We start from the raw sequence: 20,173 nt of genomic DNA on the forward strand, positions 1-20,173 counted from the left end.
TAGCAGTTTTGCAAGAAATTTGGGGCTTATGCATATATTTGGGGAAAGGAAAAAGGGAATGAAATCTCATGGGAAAGACTGTAACCAGAACAAAAAAGGTTGGAAAATAGTATTATATATTTTTAGAAATATTATATTATTAAAATATAGATATTATAAAATGTCTATATATTTATAAATTATAGAATTATTTCTTTTTACTTCGAATTTAAATTTTGTCTAAACAATAAAAGATAAATTATTTTATTTTATTTCACTTTTTTTTTACCTGATTCAAGTAGCCTCTTGGCACAGGCTATCTGCTGGTTTTCACAAGCCACATAAAGTGGAGTGCCAAGGTGTCTGATATTTTCATTGATATTTGCTCCATGAGTTACGAGGGATTCCATACACCCCAGGTGACCTATGGGCCAAAGACAAAAAGTTAATAGTATCATTGCTGTTGATTGTTGCTGTTTGTCCCTCTTTCTGGAAGAGGACCGATGACATCAGGAAGGTGATGTCTTCATTCCTAAGTGATTTGGATTTAAGTGAGGCAGGACTGTGCAAAGTCAGCCTCACTCTCTCCTCCAGGGTCATTGTACTCTGGTGGCTCAAGACATAGTATATGCATCTTATTTAAAGACAATGGTTTTCCTCTTTCCAGACCTTGAGTTCTGGAGATGGCTTATCAATAAAGCTGGAACCTAAGTCAGCTATTGAGCAGAGAGTGAACAAGTTCAAACAGAAAATTTGAATGCTTTTAAGATTAAGACCTTTTCTTTCAACATCCCCTCTGTCCCTTTCATGAGTGCTGTGGCCAAGACTTTTACCATCTGGTGATCAACCCTTTGGTGAGGGGTTTCTTTGAACTCAACTAGGCTGCTCCTCAAAGACAGAAACTCAGTCAGTCCATTGCCAGGCTACATTTGAAGACTTTCCAGCTTGGAAGCACCTGTCAAACATCCCCTCCCTCCCCCTCCACCCCGCTCAGCTTGCAGAGCCCTCATGAACCTCAGGTGAACTCCATATCATGCTAAGGCTTTTCAGGAAGGCTTTGATAGAGGGGCAATTAATTAGCAGGGCTAATTTTGAAAACAAAAACCAAAAAAATCTTCCAGTGGACTGAGACAAAACTGCCTTCATTTTTTCTTTTATTCTTGATTTAATAAGTTCTAAAATAGAAACAAAATTCAGTTGGGGAGGAAATCAGGCAACCCTTGTGGCTGTGGGGGCAAAGATGTAAACTCATTTATAGACTCACTACAGGGCACTTTGAAAGACAGTCAAAGAGACAGACAAAAACAAAAAGGTTGAACCTTGCCCAGATTGAGCTTTCAGGTGCCTCCAGAGTTCACATATAAAACTGAGGCGGAAAAGAGGCACATAATGATCAGGGAGTCAGGGTAAGGCAAACATGGCCAGACTGAACTGAACTGGCTGGTCTTTAAGTCCAAAACTTCAGATTTTAAAAATGGGCTCTCTTTTTTTAAGTCCCCATAAGTCTTTACCCTAGGATTGGTCCACTGAATATAAGACAGAACCAGCTTTTCTCTTAATAAACCTCTTTGCTTTTGATTCAGCAGGAAATAAAGAATTTTCGGTAATCCCCCAGAGCTAAGCATGAAAGCTAGGGATTCATGGAATAGAAAAAAGAATTAGCCTTCTTTGTGTACAGCCCTTGCAGTTGCGGAAATTATATTTTCCAGATAGAAATTGACCAACCTTGCTTTAACAAAGGGCACTGATTCTGAGACAATAGGTTTTTCATTCTTTTTAATAACTGTAAACAATAAGATTGTAAGTAAAGTGGATTTTAGTGAGTGTAGGGTGGATTTTTGTTATTCTTTCTTAGAGTTTAGTTTCCCAGGATCCATAGTCATAACAATTTCTGGTCCCCAGGTGTTAGATGTGAGTTCTCACAATTACGGTTGAAAACACCTCCACCCCTCTTGTGCAGCATTATATAATGATCAATAATATAAACACCCTCTAGGACTTCGCAGTGAGATACAGGGATGAGTGATGTAAAGTCGTGAGGCTATTGCTGGCAATATGCCTTCCGCGTCTGTTGCCCCATAAAGCAGATGGGCACTGGTCAGTGAGTGGTTGAATGCACAAGCTGGAATCCTGTGCGTGCCTTGGTCAGCCCCTATCAAGGTTTGGGGGAATCTGTGCTTACCTCCACCGACCCCCGTAAAGGCCTGAATGGATTTAGGGAAGTGCACAAACTGTGTCTATCTCGACTGAGATGTAGGGATAGTAGCCCCGCCTCTTGTTGCTGGTGCGGGAGGGAAGGGTGATTAAGGAATGCTGTAGGAGTTGAAGAGACTAGAAGACAACAAAGATTATTGACCCCTCTGAAGCTGTCTTCCTGCTAGCAGCCCTTCTGGGGGTGTGCTGATCTGTCTTACAGGAACCTATAAACTTTTTTTGTTTTCACATTCGATTTATTTGGGACAGGAATCTTTATAAAGACTTTGAAACATCCCTCAGCTACCTTGTTTTCTTTCAAGTGCAAGGTGATAAATCACTGGCTCAAGAAGAATTAAGCCCCCGTTACAAAACAGGTGCTATGGATACAAAGACAAAATCCCAGAAGACAGTCTCCACCCTCATGGAATCTGGGATAGAGGAAAGGAAAAAGGGACGAGCTGAGAACTGCTAATGGTGCAATTAGAGAGACGTCATTTGATGGTTACTCCCCGTAACCTCTTTTGGAGTTTTCTAGGCAAAGATCCTGGAATGGTTTGCCATTTCCTTTTCTAGTTCATTTTACAGGAAACTGAGGCAAACAGGGTTAAGTGACTTGCCCAGGGTCACACAGCTAGTAAGTCTCTCAGGCCAGATTTGAACTCAGAAAGAAGTGTCTTCCTGACTCCAGGCCCACTGTACCACCAAGCTGCAAATATACCTCTTTTGGCAGCTTCGTGGATGGGAGATGCAAGATCACACACAGCATGGGGACTTGCTCCATGTTGCAACAGTAGGTTCACACAGTCCTGGCTTCCACTAACACAGGCATTGTACAGAGGCGTGTGCCAATCAACGGTAACTCCATCCACCTGAAGAAGAAAAAAGATCAACCTATTTGTGGAAGGCAAATAATCGGCAGTGCAGTTTTTAAATAAATTCCCAGTGGCCTGGGACCAAACTGTCTTCAATTTTTAAATTTTTTTTTCATTTTGGAAATATAACCAATACTAAAAGGGAAGCAAAACAGTTAGAGAAGAAACTGGGCACTTGATATGAAGGTAGGGACAAAAAGAAGGCACGTTCTTTGAGAAGAACTTCCCAAGTGCAGATATCAGATAATATCCGGTGGCCCTTCCCTCTCCTAAAGCCAGAGGACTGTTAACCTCTGTCTTCCTTGTTATGTCCTCATTTATCGCCCATCTATGCCTTAATGCCTTTACAAGATTCTCTTCCCCTTCTAAAAAACTGGATGAGAAGTAAGAAACACACAGAAAATGGGAACTGTTTGGCATATATTCCCTGTTGGCACCAAAGGAAATGATGATAGAAAATCAGGGTCAATTTCTGTGAGTGTGGTAAGGTTGGAGGCTGTTTCAGGGGACAGCAATTTCTCATTTTTACATGCTTGAGGTGCCCTGTCCTAATACAAAGCCCCCCTGCATGCCAGATTGAATTCAGCAAAGTGAGGAAGATAGAAATGGATGATTTCTGAGAGCTCTTCCAAATCTATGTCATTCTGAACTGAAAACATAAATGTCATAAATAATACCCATTAGTTTGGAATTCAGGGTTTTCGTTTTTTCTAAGGCTTAAAAAAATTTGACTGACATAATCTTCTACAGAAGATCATTGTTAGCATTTAAAAATCAGTGTAAACAAAGCACTTAAAAATATTGTGGAGGAATTAACAAGTTAGGGTTTGGTTTTTTTTCCATCCCAGTTTCTAAGGTGAGACATGAATGAAACTGACCTGAGCCCCATGCTTCAGCAGAACACCGGCACAAGTCGAATGGCCCCCCAGGCAAGCTTCATGAAGCGGGGTCACTCGATCCGCTGTAATAAGGTTTACACCATATCCCTTGTGCAATGAGAACAGGCAAAGTGTAAGGGAAGAGAAACCAACCTACAATACCAGCTGGTTATCTTGCAAGTTACCTTGCAAGGGTACCTTCCTAGAAGTAATATGGGGGTGCTCCAGAGTAGAAATGCACATTTTTTGAAATTAAAAAAAGACAAAAAAGAAATTATAACAAATATTTATTTTAGCACCCCTTAGAAATCTAAAGCATTTTGTTGGTTGAGGAACATAAAAATGTATTGTGTACAATTCTATTTATTCAGAAAATTATCTTTTTAGGGTGTATATGTGGAGATTCTTAGCATTAAGGTTTTGGCCCCCAGCATGACAGATGAATTTATAGGAAGCTATGTAAAAGAATTGTAAAGGGTGAACAGGCATGAATGGTTTGTGACTGGCATCTCTTGAGGGAAGATCTATATCAGGACACTGACCCACTATAAAATGTAGATATAAAGGAGAAAGAAGTCTCTCAGGGTTTTTTTTTTTGCTATATTTCAGAAAAATATACTTTCCCCCAACTTTCCTCCATTTCTAAATGGCCAAATCCTCCTTATTGTCTTTCTCTGACATAAGGGTAAGAATATTATCTATTAGTAGAGAAAAAATTAGGTGAGAGAAATAATAAATAAATTATTCAGTTGTTCAAATTATTCAACAGTTCAAGCTTTAACACAGTCTTTGAGTTTTCTGTCCCAGAGACCAAAGACATTAGCTCATGTAAATCTTTAAGGTTAACAGATCCTTTCTCTAATTCTATCCTTCAATGACATTTCCTTTTTGAAATCTATGCAGTCAGTCTGTACCACCCTTTCTCCATCCACGTTGTCTTACCCTGTCAAATTCCAGGTTATTATCTCAAATTTTTAAATTATAATAACTGAAATTTACATAGCACTTAAATATGACAGTAATCCCCTGTTAGTCTATAAGCTCATTGAAAGTCAGGATTTTTTGTATTTGTATCCTGGGCACTAGGAACTGACTCTGAAGACAGTAGGTGCTTAAATTAATGTTTGTTGATCAATTATTTCAATGCTGTACAGGTTACGGAAAATTATGGTATAATGGGCTCCTTGACCTCTAAAGTCTTGGTCTTTATTATGAAGTCAGGTTAGACTCTTTATGACTCCATTGGGGGTTTTCTTGGCAAATATACTAGAGCAGTTTGCCATTTCCTTCTCCAGCTCCTTTTACAGATGAGTAAACTGAGGCAAATAGCATGAAGTGACTTGCCCAGAGTCCCACAGCTAGTAAGTGTCTGAGGTCAGATTTGAACTCAGGAGGATGAATCTTCCTGACTCAAGGCTTGGTGCTCCAATCACTGCACCCTCTAGCTACAGCCAATCTAAAGTCTTGTCCAGCTCTAAGTCTGTGATCCTACAATCCTGAAACAGTGAAATGGCCCCATCTACTCCTTTTCTGTGCAGTGCTAAGAACTTCAGAGCTATGAGTGCTTCATTCTCCAAGAAAAACAGAAAAATGTCAAAGCTGCTGGCCCTGGACTGAGAACCTTTGACAGAATTATCAGCAGGCTTGCAAAACATGTTTCTGGTTTTGGGGGTTTTTTGGCGTGTTTGTGTTTTTCCTTATGGATGGCCCTTTGAGAGTTGTTCATCCTTCGGAAGAGGACCTATGACATCACCGACGAGCTGGATTTAAGTCAGGCAGAGCTGCACAAAAGTCGGCCTCACTCTTTCGTCCAGAGTCATCAAAGTCCTGGGGCAGGACAGAAGTCAGGATGGCCCGGAATGCTGTGGATGACCTTGGCATCTTCAGTGTCTGGCCAAGCTCTAAGTACTAAACAGCCCCTGCTTCAGCTGCCCTCATGGCTGTTGGAACAAGTTGTTTTCATCTGCCCATTCCACCAGGAAGTCTTCACGTGCTTGGGGTAGGCACCCCCTAACTCACCTGTGGTGTCAAGGCCTGCTGGTCAACCTCAACCTGGTCTAGTCCATTTACTGGCACATGTGACTCCTGTAGACGTTACAGCTTCGTAGAGCCACAGGAGAGAGTTAAGCTCCGGGGGGGACACCACAGGTGAATGAGCAGCCTTGAAAAGGCCTTAGCAAGCCCTCACATCACAGGTGGTACAAGAGGAAAAGCAGATTCAATCTTTAGACATATTCTTAAGGCAACTTTAGTCACATAGTTTCTCTGATTAATGACTCTAATATCTTGATCTTTCTTGCCAGAAAAAAATACTTTTCATGTCCATTTCAATAAACCTGAGATAATGTATTTGGCACAAGCCCTCGTCTTTTTCATTTTTGTGAGCACTTACAAGAGTCAATCCAAAGTAATCATGCATTCTCTGTTTCCCATTTCTGGTTGGAAAACTACCCAGATGGAGGTACCTGGTATTCTGGACATAAACAAGGTGGAGGATCCAAAAGGGGCTCAAATCCATGACCTTTAAAGGGTGACACTGCACAAAGAGTCTAGGAAAAACCCATTGCCTGACATTATACCTCTGTCTGTAGTTCACAGTGTGATGAGGGCAGGGACTGTGTCTTCCCCTTTCCTTAAAAACTTTATCTCTCCGGTACAAAATGAGCATCCATTAAAGGCTGACTGACCAACTGACCTTAACCTAAATCGTTAGCATGGCCTTTTGTTCTTGGATGGCACGCCATAGGCCTCCACAGGATATCCTATCAGCTACTTTCTAAATTTCTCTGCTATGCCGCAGACATTTGCAGCACGATTATAACTCTTTGGTTTCTCCTTGATGAAGCAGATTTTAAGAATAAGGAAGAATGTTCCTGAGCAAGAATTATTTATTGGCTCCCCTGATTTATTAGACTTACTACTTCTGCCATGACTGGCTATTTTTTCCCAAGGAAAAAAAAACCCCACAGATGTGCTTTATATAGTGCATAGTTTATGAAAATTCAAAGTTAAAAACAAATTATGATGTTACAAAAAGACTCACCCTGGGGTTCCTTTAACTCATAGCTTTTCCCAAAATGAATTAAATTGTGATGAATTTGTTTATAGATTTGCTCCAATTCAACATTCTGCTTGGAATGTCCTCCCCTTCTACATTCTGCATTCACCAAACAACGCCCTGTCCATCTTCCAGGTACTGGTCAAATGCTGGTCTCTTCAGGAGTCCTTTCCAGATGCCTCCAGAAAGATAGGATCACTGGACCACTCCATGGCATTTTGCTATAGCCCTTACTATATTCTTCAAATAGCTTGTACTGCAATGCACACCTCCTAATAGAGCATATGCTTTTCAAAGGGACAAAAGTTTGGCAAATTCTTTTGGGGAAAAAAAGTATTGACTTCTGTATTTAGGGGAGCTGGGCTCAAATCCCATTTCTGATCCTTACTACTCATGCAGTCTCAAGCAGGGACAGCTAGCTGACGCCATAGGGCATAGATGGCTGGGCCTGGAGTCAGGACCTGAGTTCAAATGCGACCTCCGACACTCACCTGTGTGATCCACACTTGACCCTGTTTGCCTCAGTTTCCTCATCTGTAAAATGAGCTGGAGAAGGAACTGGCAAATCACAAAGAGTAAGTCACAACTGAAACAACAGCAAAGCACTCTTTACCTTCTCCAATGAGGACATTTTCTCCATCGATGGAATATTATTTAGTGATGGAGCTTCTGGTGAGGAAAATCATGAATTATTTTACAACTTATAAGCTTAGAGAGCTGCCAGGGGACACTGAAAGTGACCACTCCAAGGTCACACAGACAATACGTGTCAGAGTCAAGAATTAACCCAGCAGTTCCTCACACCGAGATGCCTCTCAGTCATCTGCAAAGAAGTGAAAATGGTGAAGGAAAAATTAAAAAGTTAATAGCAGAGATAAATATTCCGTTCTAAAGGGGGGGGAAAAAAGAGGGAGGATGGAGAGGATTTTACAAGCTCCGTGACAAGACACCACATCCTTGCTGCTTGACTAGGCGCAGAGGAAGGAAGCCAGAATTCTGAGAAGAGAGTGGTTGAAAAGACAAACTAAACCTTCCCTATAATTAACTTGGATAGCCTGAGCAAGGAATATTGATCAGGGTTAGAGAGAGAAGTTAAAGGTTCAGTAACCCAGGGCCAAGCCAGTCTGAATATGAAGGACAAATTGCCAATAAACTTTGTTTTGACCCCGACCTGAGGTAAAGCTAATAATGGTGAAGGAACCGATTTGTTTCTGCTAGTTCCTTTATGTCAGTAGCTTGCTCTAAAACAATGATTCTTAACTACTTTTTGTTTCATGAACCTCTTCAGTAGCCAGTCTGGTGAAGCCTATGGACCCCTTCTCAGAAGAATGGTTTTAAGTCCATAAAATAAAATATAGGAGACAACAAAGGGAACCAGTCATATTGAATGTGTGTATGTGTGTGTGTGTGTGTGTGTGTGTGTGTGTAGATATAACATTTCTTTTAAGTCCATGGGCCTCTAATCTAAAATAATTTACATGCTTCTAGTTAAAATTGTTTAAATTCAACAAATATTTTTGGTAATATCTATTATGTTCAAAGCATTTCAACGTTTTATTGTCATTCAGTCATTTCAGATGTGTCTGACTCTCCATGACCCCATTCGGGGTTTTCTTGGCAAAGAAACTGGAGAGGTTTGCCATTTCCTTCCCCAGCTCATTTGACAAATGAAGCTGAGGCAAACAGGGTGAAGTGACTTGCCCAAGGTCACACAGCTAATAAGTATCTGAGGTCAACATTGAATTCAGGTTTTCCTGACTCCAGGCCCAGCACTCTATGCATGGCACCACCTAGAGGCCCATTTATTAAATGCTCAATGTGTGTAATGCACTGCTACAGCTGTTTAAATAAGGCAGGGAGCTGGAGGAGGAGGAAATCAGGAAAGTCTGCATGGAGGAGGTGACATTTGAATTGTACAAGGAAGAATTCAGCAGATGAAGAGAGGAAGTATAAAACATCCAGAGTAAAGGCAATAAAGTACAGAGGACAAGGACTGACTTTTGCTCATTTTTTCCTTAGCCGTTAGCACAGTACTTGACACATAGCAGGTGCTTTATAAATGTTTAATGATTGGCTGATGCAGAGCAGTTCAGCATGCTTAGAGAACGGAGTGTGTAGAGGGGAATTACATGAACCGAGGCAGAAAGCGTGGGGCAGCACCAGATTGTGAAAGTCTCTGAATGCTAGGCAAAGGAGTTTGAACTTCGATGGGCAGGTAACAGAACAGAGAAGACTATTTAGCAAGAGAGTTATATGGTGATACACATAAGAAGGATTACATGGTGGTGGTATAAAGGTGGAAGGAAGAGAGGGAGGGAGGAAGTAGAAAGGGAAGAAAAGGAAGGCACAAAGGGAGAAAGGAAGGGAGAAAGGAAGAAAAAGAAAGAAAGAACGACTTCCACCTGATGTCATTGAATGTCCATCCCTTATTTGCAGGGTGTGTGATCTCTTCTATCACAGTGTAGCTGGGAGCCTAGAGAACTAGGTTCAAGTCTTATATATGACATTTACTAGCTTTTACTAGCTTACTAGGCCAATAGAAATGGAACTGGGTGGGGGCAGGGGGCGGAGGCAGATAGATGAAAGATGTTGCTAATCAACAGGATCTGAGAACTAAAGATGAGAAATTAGGGATATAAGAGATCTCAAACATGGGAGACTGGATAAAGTAGTGAAGGTAGAAGGAGACACAGATTTAGGGAGAAAGTTTTTGGTTTTAGGTTTTTTCACTATCAAAAGAGTCCTTTTAATATTGATCTTTGTGGAAGCATTTCCCCTGATAGTCTCAGGAAAAATAAAGATAAATTACATGTACAAAGGGGGAAAGTTTTAAACTTTTCAAAACAGTTTTAAACATTCTGAGTTTGAGACAATGGTAGGATATCTATGTGAATGTGTTCTTTGTGTAGCTGGAAATTTGGCAAAGTGCCTGGCACGTAGTAAGCTCTCAATAAATACCGACTACCAAAAAATTATTTTACAGAGCTAGAAAAAAAAATATTAAAATTCATCTGGAAGAACAAAAGGTTCAGAATATCAAGGGAATTAATGAAAAGAAGTGCTAGGGAAGGTGGCCTGGTCATAACAGATCTTGAATTCTGTTATAAAGCAACAATCATCAAAAGTACTTGGTACTGGCTAAGAAAGAGAGGGGTAGAGCAGTGGAACAGGTTAGGTACACAGGGCATGGTGGTCCATGATTATAGCAATCCCCTGTTTGATAAACACACAGACTCCAGCTTCTGGGATAAGAAGTCACTATTTGACAAAAAGTGCTAGGAAAAATGGAAAATAGTATGGCAGAAACTGGGCACAGATCAACATCTGATGCCATATACCAAAATAAAGTCCAAATGGGTAAACGATTTAGATAAAAAGGCTGATACTATAAACAGATTAGGGGAGCAAGGAATAGTTTATGGAGAATGAAGGAATTTGTGACCAAACAAAAGATAGAGAACATTATGAAATGTAAAATGGATATTTTTTATTACATTAAATTGAAAAATTTTGCACAAACAAAGCCAATGCAACCAAGATTAGGTGGGAAACAGAAAACTGGGAAAGAATTTTTATAACTAGTATCACTGATAAAAGCCTCATTTCTAAAACGTTCAGAGAACTGAGTCAAATTTACAAGAATACAAATCATTCCCCAATTGATAAATAGTCAAAAGATATGAACAGGCTGTTTTCAGAGGAAGAAATTAAAGTTATCTGTAGTAATAGGAAAAAATTTTAAATCACTAATGACTAGAGAGATACAAATCAAAACAACTCTGAGGTAACACCTCACACATATCAGATTGGCTAACATGACAAAAAGGAAAAATGGTAAATGCTGGAGAAGATGTGGAAAAGTTGGAACACTGATTCATTGCTGGTGGAGCTGTGAGCTGATCCAATCATTCTGGAGAGCAATTTGGACCTATTCCCAAGGGGCTATAAAAATGTGCATACCCTGGGGGCGGCCAGGTGGCAAGTAGTGAATAAGAGCCCCAGTGTCAGGAGAGCTGGGATTGGTTCTGGCCTCAGATACTTGGCACCCACACAAAATAACTGGCTGTGTAACCTTGAGCAAGTTACTTAACCCCAATTGCTTAAAAAAAAAATGTGCATACCCTTTGACCCAACAATACCACTTCTAGGGCTATATCCCAGAGATCATAAAAACAGGAAAAAAGGATCCACAGGTACAAACATATTTATAGCAGCTCTTTTTGTGGTGGCCAAGAACTGGAAATTGAGGGGATGCCCATCAACTGGGGAATGGCTGAATAAGATGTGGTATATGAACGTAATGAATACTATTGTGCTATAAGAAATGACAAAGAGGTGGACTTCAGAAAAACCTGAAAAGATGTCTACGAACTGAGGCTGAGCGAGGGGAGCAGAGTCAGGAGAAAACTGTACACAGTAACAACCACAGTGGCAATGACTGACTTTGATAGACTAAGCCCTTCTCAGCAATGCCAGGACCTAAAACAACTCCAAAGCACTCATGATGGAAAATGCCATCCACATCCGGAGAAAGAACTATGGAGTCGGAATGCAGAGTGAAGCAGACTACTTTCTTTTTTTTGTTAGTTTTGTTTTTTTTTCTTTTTCATAGATCCTCTCGTTCTAATCCGTCTATACAACATGACTAATGTAAAAATATGTTTAAAAGAAATGTACAAAATTGCATGGCGTCTTGGGGAGGGAGAAAAGGAGGGAGAGGGAGAAAATTTAAAACATGAAAGTAAATGTTGAAAATGAAAAATAAATTAACTTTAAAAAATAAATAAATAAAGGCTCATTGATTTATTGCTTGAGTCTGGAGAACAGAAGTCAGAGTTAGATATAAATATATGGGAGTCATGCACATAGTAGCTGAAGTCATGAGAGGGAATAAGGTTGCTAAAAGGGACAAGGACAATACCTCAAAAAACCTTAAGTGCAAAAGGACCTGGGTTCAAGTCTCAGATGTTCCCCTTGCTATATGCCTTTCTGAGACTCAGTTTTCTCCCTTGCAAAATGAAGGATTTGGACTAGATTGCCTTTAAAGGTCCTTCCTTTCTAAATTCATAAATCATAAGGCATATAAGACACCATTTCTTTTTTTTAAAAACTTATTTAGTATTTAATTTTTCCCCAGTTACATGTAAGCAACAATTTTTAACATTTGTTTTTAAAACTTTGAGTTCCAAATTCTCTTCTTTCCTCCCTCCCCACTCCCACCTCCCACTCCCCCTGCCCCTCACCCTCCACTGAGAAGGCAAGCAATTCTTGTAGGTTATATATGTGTAGTCATGCAAAACATATCCAGAGTAGTGATGTTGTGAAAGAAAACACAGACAAAATAAAACTCAAGAAAAATAAAATGAAGGGAAGCAAAGCTGCTCCAATCTGTATTCAGACATCATCAGTTCTTCCTCTGGGGATGGAGAGCATGTTTCATCCCAAGTCCTTGAGAGTTGTCTTGGATGGTTGTGTTGCTGAGAAGAGCTAAGTCATTCACAGCTGATCATCCTGCACTATGGCTGCTACTTTGTACCCAGTAACCTTCACTCTGCATCACCCCATGCAAGTCTTTCCAGGCTTTTCTGAGAGCATCCCACTCATTGCTTCTTATAGTGCAATAATATCCCATCACCATTACATACCACAGCTTGTTCAGCCATGCCCCGAGTGAAGGGCCTCCCCTCAATTTCCAATTCTTTACCCCTAGAAAAGAACTGCTACAAATATTTTCATACACACAGGTCTTTTTCCTTTCTGTTTTTTATCTCTGGGGATGTAGCCCTACCAGTGGTATTGCTAGGTCAAAGGGTATGCATGGCTTTATAGCCCTTTGGGTATAGCTCCAAATTGCTCTAGGGAATGGTTTAATCAATTCACAACTCCCACAACAGGAGTTAAAGGCTCATTTTTCCGCATCCCATCCAACATTTGTCATTTACCTTGTCTGTCCTATTATCTATCTCATCTAATAGGTAGGAGGTGCCACCTCATTACTGTTTTAACTTGGATTTCTCCAATTAATAATGTTACAATATATTTTCATATGACTATAGATAGCTTTAATTATTTCATCTGAAAACTGATTATATCTCTTGATCATTGGAGAATGGCTCTTATTTTTATAAATTTGACACAATTCTCCACATGTTAGAGAAATGAGGCCTTTATCAGAGATGCTTGCTTCACATTTTTTTCCACAGTTACTATTCCTAATTATATTTCCCTCCATCCTATTCCCTTTACCTCCATTTAATTCTATTTTCTCTCTCCTTTCACCCTGTCCCTCCTCAAAAGTGTTTTGCTTCTAATTACCCCTTCCCCCAATCTGCCCTCCCTCCTGTCACCTCCCCCCTCTCTTGCCCCCTTCCCCTTCTATTTTCCTGTAGGGCAAGAGAGATTTCTATGTATCTTGTGTGTATCTTATTTCCCAATTACATGTAAAAACAATTTTTAACATTCGTTTTTAAAACTTTGAGTTCCAAATTCTCATCCTTCCTCCCTCCCCACCCACCTTCATTGAGAAGGCAGGCAATTCTATATAGGTTGACACCTTTCCTTTTTGCTACTATTCTATAATAATTATATATACATATAGATGTGTGTGTATATATATATATATATCATATCTGTCTTTTAAATCTCCTTCTACCATACCATTACACAGATATACCACAACTTGTCTTCTGTAAGTCTTTCCTACAGTCAGACATTTGAATGTTTTTACAGATAATATCACTATAAATAACTTGTACAGATGGTTCTTATTTATTAGTGATAGTTCTCTTAGGACACATTCCCCATCGTGAGATTACTGGGTCAAAGGATGTGGTTATTTGCATTGCTCTCCTAATGTGCCTTTTGACTTGATAATCCCACCATGGGAAATACAGCCTAAGAGAATTATCCCAAAGAACAGTTCTCACCAATTTGTAATATCATCAGCAACGAGCCAGATTTTCTCATTTTTGTGGATATTTGTCAATTTTGTAATTGAAACCTCGAGTTGTCTTAGTTTGCATATTTGTATCTAATTCATTATTTCAGAGAGTGAACTTCCCCCACCCCCACCCCCAAAACCCTACATTATGGTGGAAAGTGCTGGATTCGGAATCAGAGAGACCTGAATGCAAATTATGCCTCTGACATTAAATACTTCTCTGACCATCAGCATGTGACAATTTCTCCGACCCAGTTTCCTAATCTGAAATGACAATAAATCTTACGATTTTTTGCAAGTACAGGTCAAGTGTGATTATGTAATCCAATGTGATATGTTCAAAAGTGCCTTTCAAATGTTAAAGGACAATATAAATGTCATTATTATTATTTATTGTCGCTATTTTCACCTTGTTCTCATTTTTTTGTTATTGCTAAGGTTTTTATAGAAATCATCTGAGGATTAGTTGATATGTTCTGTAGACTACTGAGCAGGTAGAAAAAATGACATTTTTGTAATTGAATAAGAATATTGAGCTATAAGGTTATCTTCTATATACTAAATGAAATAATAAGCCCTTTGGTATGTTTATGGGTGTTCTATTAAATCTATAAATTAATTTAGCAAATACCTTTTTTTGTTAATCCAACCCATCCATGGAAATTGGCTCTCTTTCTAATTATTCAGTTCTTTTATTTCTGTCAATAATGTTTCCTAGTTATCTTTGTAAATGCCACTTGAGTAATTCAGGTAATCAATTCCCTAATTTTGTTTTCGTAAATAAGATTTATGCCTTAAATACACATTTTGTTTTTTATCAGTAGTACACAAGGACATAAGTGATTGCATAAGCTTATTTTATAGCCTTCGACATTGTTCATTTTATTTTCTCAATACAATTTTTTCTGGATATACAATCTAGTCATCTACAAATAATGATGCTGTGCTCTCTTCATTTCCAGTGTTAATAATTCCTTGCCATGGCTTACTGCAATTTTCTAATGTAATACTTTCCTAAAGTGATGTCAAGGGTAGCTACATGGCACAGTATAAAGAGTTTTGGACCTGGAGTCAGGAAGACTATCTTCTTGAGTTCAAATCACATATTAGCTGTATGACCCTGGGCAAATCACTTCACCCTGTTTGCCTCAGTTTCCTCATCTGTAAAATGAACTGGAGAAGGAAATGACAAACCACTCCAGCATCTTTGCCAAGAAAACCCCAAATGGGATCACAAAGAGTCAGACTCGACTGAACAACAAAGTAATGTTAAATGGAAGTGGTGAAAATGGGCACCATCGTTCTGAACTTGGTTTTAGTGGTTCGGCTTTTAATTCCTCTTTGTTGCCTATAATATACACTCTTCATTTCAGATAGATGCCTTTTATTGTATTAAAAAAAATCCTCTACATGTACTCTCCTTAACATTTTTATCATAAATTGATTTTTTGTCAATAGTCTAGGGAGGTAATCACATGACTTTTCAAATTTTTCTTAATGACATTATGTTAATTATTTTCCTTATACTGAAATCTGATTGCAGGAATGATGACTTTTAGTTAACTCAATTAATATTTTGCCCATTATTTTTTTGTGCTTCTTACAGTCATTTACTGAAGTTCAAATTAATGAAACTGATTTGTAGTTGTCTTTATCAGTTTTCTCTTTATCAGAAGAACAGAACGTATAAATCGGGGTTTTGGACAAAAATTTTAACTGGTTTCATTAACCATTCTCTGAGTTATCCCAAATTCAAAATCAGTGAAGTGCGAATGAATATATTTTTCTATCCTGTCAGCTGAAGACAGAACACCCACTAGTTTGTAGATAAGTCTCGACTTCACTGACAAGACCACATATGAAATAGGGCTTATTTTTTCCCCTCCATAAGAGTAACATCTGAATTTTTTTACTCCCATATCCAAATGTCTCCTGATCCAAATATCTGGAATTATAATGTAAGTCAAGGAGAAATATGATTCATCTTATAAAAATTCAAAGTGGATTAATATTTTCCAAAGAGACTACACAACAAGGTATATAAAATGGTGATCTGCTACAGATACTTAGTAGCCATATGACTCTATTGTCTGAGGAGCTGGATTCAAATTCTGATTCATATTACTTGTATGGCCTTGGGCAAGTTATTTTGGATCTCTGGGCCTCAGTTTCTTCATCTGTAAAATGGGTATAAAATGAGCCTCTGACATCATTTCCAGTTCTCAATCAATGATCTTTAGTTCGGACCTTTATCGTGTCTCACTCAAATTATTCAACGGCCTACCTAACTGGTCTCCCCACACTTCAGTTCATTCTTCCCACTGCTGTGAAAGGGATTTTCTTAAGCATGGATCTGAACATGTCAGTGAACTCCAGTGGCTCCTTATTGCTTTGAGCTACAAACAGGAACTCCTCAGTTTGACGTTAAAGCCCCTGGCCCCACCTATCTTTCCAGCCTCCCCCTCCCACACTCTGCCTTCCAACCAGACTGGCCTTGTCTCCTTTACGCACTCACAGCATTCCATCTCCCGGACACGCCTGGAATGCCCTCCCCCCTCACCTCTTCTTCAGTATGGTTCCCTGCATCCTCACTGGCTGTCCCCCAGGCCTGGAAATCTCTCTCTTCATCTCCTCTCCTCTACCTCAGGAAGCCTTGGCTCCCTCCAAGTCTCAGGCAAAACTCTTCCTTTAATCATCTTTAATGCTAGCACTCCCATACTGTAGGAAACATCAAAATGTGACCTCTGTGTGAGGGCCCAAAACTGACAACTATACTCCTTATTTATATTAATTATATCAATTAACATACAGTAATTATGTCCATCATATTAATAACCAGTAGCTATTGATATTACAAATTAATTTTAACCTTAGTAAGACATGAATTTAGTAATATTAGTTTAAAAGCTACCTGACTGATGAGCATCCTTAGAGAAAGGAGACGTCCGTTAACAGCAGCATCATGCATGGGAGACCAATCAGACACAAAATCTGTATAAAGATGGAGGAAATGTTTAATGACATCATAGGCCACGTTTGAGTTTGATAGCGCCTAGGGATCTAAGGCATATCATAATCCCCTGATACATGAAAGCCTTTTTGGTTCAAAGTCCTAGAAAAAGCATAAAGAACACCCTTAACAAATAGCTAACTTGCTTGCCTCAATGTGTTTTCCGGTATAAATGCTCGATCGCTTTGGAGTCAGAGGACCTGAGTTCAAATTTCATAGGCATCACTGATGATCTGTGTGACTTAAGTTAATTCTTTGACCTCTCTGGGCCTCTATTTTCTCTGTAAAATGAAGGGGTTTGGACTAGATGGCCTTTGAAGAACTTTCATTTCAAAACCCAATATCCTTAGATGTTTGACACAAATTTCTCTCTCTCCCCCCATTTTCTCCACATCTAGAAATATAGAGATACATACATATGTATATGTATGTAATATATGTATACATGTGTGTGCATGCACACCCACATATATGTATATCTCTAAACTCCTGGGTCACTCCTAGTGACAAGGAGCTGGAGTGGCTCAATGAAAGGATGAGCTGTGCTGTGGAGGGCGACCCAAGACAGGCTATGATGGAGACTTGTGACAAAAGGCGATTCACTGGAGAAGGAAACGGCCAACAGCTCCAGTGTGTCTGCCGAGAAAACCCCACGGCCACACACACATGTGCATCTCACACACACACACACACACACACACACACTACACTGAGAGGAGTTGTTGTTGTCTAACTGCCTCTCAGTGACCCCATCTGAGGTCTTCTTGCCAAAGATACTGGAGTCGTTTGCCATTTCTTTATCCAGTTCATTTTATAGATGAGGAAACTGAGGCAAGCCAGGCTCTGAGACTTGCCCAAGGTCACACATCCCTGACTCCAGGCACCTGAGACACCAGCTCTACACATATACAGATACACATACATATATGCCATATGCTATATATAGATAAGCAAATAGAGATATACCTATAGAGAGAGGTGCAAATATATATCCAGATAGAAACAGAAATCAATACACGGTTTAATACATGTACTTCATGTACATGTATTATTCACTAACTTCATGTTAGTGAAGTATATGTCTATGCGTGTGTGACGTATGTGTCATGGATACATGTATATATGGTATATACGTGTATGTGATTTCATGGGTACATGTGTGTATCTTAGAGACATATTTGGAAACTGGGTCCCCCTATGTCACCCACTCTAGAAATGCAGTGTCCACTCAGGGGACCGATCCTACTGCGGATCAAAGTGTCAGCCTGCTCCCTTTCTGACCCTTGCTTGTTTTCCTCCATCCTTAGGCAGACTGGACACTCGTCTGCTCCCAGGGGCTCACCATCCAGGGCTTTGCAACGTACCTGCTAGGAACCTTACCAGTATTCCAGCTAAAGATCAAAATAAAGATGGGGGGTGGGAGTAAGGGGTAATGGGCATAAAAAGGTTACCCTGCCTAATCTAATTAGTTAAGTGAGGGCTACAGGTCCTGATAAAAATCATCAGTACACCAAATGGTGTTTGAGGAGTCCCATTTCCTGGCAGGGACTGTCAACCTAATTCAGTGCCAGCAAACAGAGCTTTTATATTAATAGTGCTGATGACTGGCTTAATTACATAAAGTGCTGGGAGCTAAGCCTCAGCAGAATGAACTCTGGCACCCCTGGGGTTCTCTTCATTCCCCCACGTCAGCTGTGAACCCTCCCTCAATCTGACCAGACGTGCCTTGACCAGATGCAGTGACAGGCCCCAGCAATCCAAAAAAACACGTTGCAACCCTTGGTACTTGAATGAAGCCTTATCCCAGAACCGCTTGATAAAATAAGGATGTGAAACGTGACTCCTTCCCAGGGGAGGAGGGAAGGAGGGAATTAAGCCCCATTCAATATGTGGTTTTTATTATCAGATTCACAACTTAAGCTAAATCTCAGGGCTCAGAGAGACTGTGACTTGCCAGAGGTTGTTACAGCTAGAATCACAAACATGACTGGAACCTAAATCTTTCAGATGACAGTTACCACTCTTACCTTCTTCACAGCTCTGTCTTTAAAAATACGTAGGGAAGGGGCGGCCAGGGAGCAGAGCGAGTAAGAGCACCGGCCCCAGAGTCGGGATGACCTGGGATCGAATACTTAGCACCCACCCAGAAACACCTGGCCATGTAACCTTGAGCAAGTCACTTAACCCCAACTGCTTAAAAAAAATAAGCAGGGAAAGAAATATGTATTTACATAGCATCTGCAATGGGCCAAGCACTGCACTAAATGCTTTTTACAACTCTTATCTCATGTTGATAACCACAACAACCCTGTGAGGTAGGTGTTATAATTATCATTCCCATTTTCCAGATGAGGAACCTGAGGCCAACGGAGGTTAAGTGACTTGCCCAGGGTCACACATTCAGTGAGTATCTGAGGCAAGGAAGAACTCAGTTCCTGACTGTAGGAAGAGATGCCTATTCTTAATGGTCATGGGAATTCGAAGATCTTCCCTATTTAAGGTCGATGTTGGCACTGTGAATATCGCATTGGTGCTACACTATTCAAATGTGTATATATAATATATATTTGTGTATGTATATGCACATACACATACACATATTGTTCAATAATGTCCAATTTTTCATGACCCCAGGGATCATACTGTCCATGAAGTTTTCTTAGCAAAGATACTTGGAGTCATTTGTTATTTCCTTCTCTAGCTCATTTTACAGATGAGGAAACTGAGGTAAGCAGAGTTAAGTAACTTAGCCAAGGTCACACTGCTAGTAAGTGTCTGAGGCCACATCTGAACTCAGGGTTACACTGGGGTGGAGGATAGAGTAAATGGAGAAGAGAAAACATTGAGAAGCTTTATCTAATCATTCAGGAAGATTGGTAGTGAGGGTCTGTGCCAAGACAACTTAAAGAAGTATTCCTCCAAATTTAGAGGAAACACTGAAGGCTTTTGAAAATACATTTTGAAAACAGCCGTGGTGCGTAGCCAAGCATATAAGGATGAATTTTCTCCCTGCCCCAATCCTTTCTGTGTCCAAGTCAACTGCTACCAACAAACACAGCTGCATCATTCCCCAAGTCCTTCTTAGATAAAACCACTCAAATACACAAGACAAACCCCAGAGAGCTAAGTGATTTCAGTCCTGAATTGCAAGCACGTTCAATTCTCTTCACTTGAGGTTTGTGAGCTTATTTAAAAAAATACTTTGGTAAATGCATTTCAATATTTGGAATTCTATGAATT

The 20,173-nt window shown here is 39.8% G+C and overlaps 1 protein-coding gene across 5 annotated transcripts in view; it reads right to left on the minus strand.

Moving 5' to 3' along the window:
* Positions 1-20,173, minus strand: part of ASB11 (ankyrin repeat and SOCS box containing 11) — a 141,301-nt gene that overhangs the window by 18,521 nt on the left and 102,607 nt on the right. For all 5 annotated transcript variants that reach the window (XM_069100670.1, XM_069100668.1, XM_069100666.1 and 2 more), the window contains 4 exons: positions 16,835-16,914; positions 3,926-4,033; positions 2,894-3,044; positions 269-403 (listed from right to left, as the gene is read on the minus strand). In XM_069100670.1, the coding sequence (XP_068956771.1) occupies positions 269-403; positions 2,894-3,044; positions 3,926-4,033; positions 16,835-16,914 (474 nt within the window). The remainder of the gene's footprint in view (positions 1-268; positions 404-2,893; positions 3,045-3,925; positions 4,034-16,834; positions 16,915-20,173) is intronic.

This window comes from Petaurus breviceps, unplaced genomic scaffold (assembly GCF_028583685.1).
Source record: "Petaurus breviceps papuanus isolate PSGF00001 unplaced genomic scaffold, PetGlider_PUasm1.0 419, whole genome shotgun sequence".
In the NCBI taxonomy this organism is placed as follows: Eukaryota; Metazoa; Chordata; class Mammalia; order Diprotodontia; family Petauridae; genus Petaurus; species Petaurus breviceps.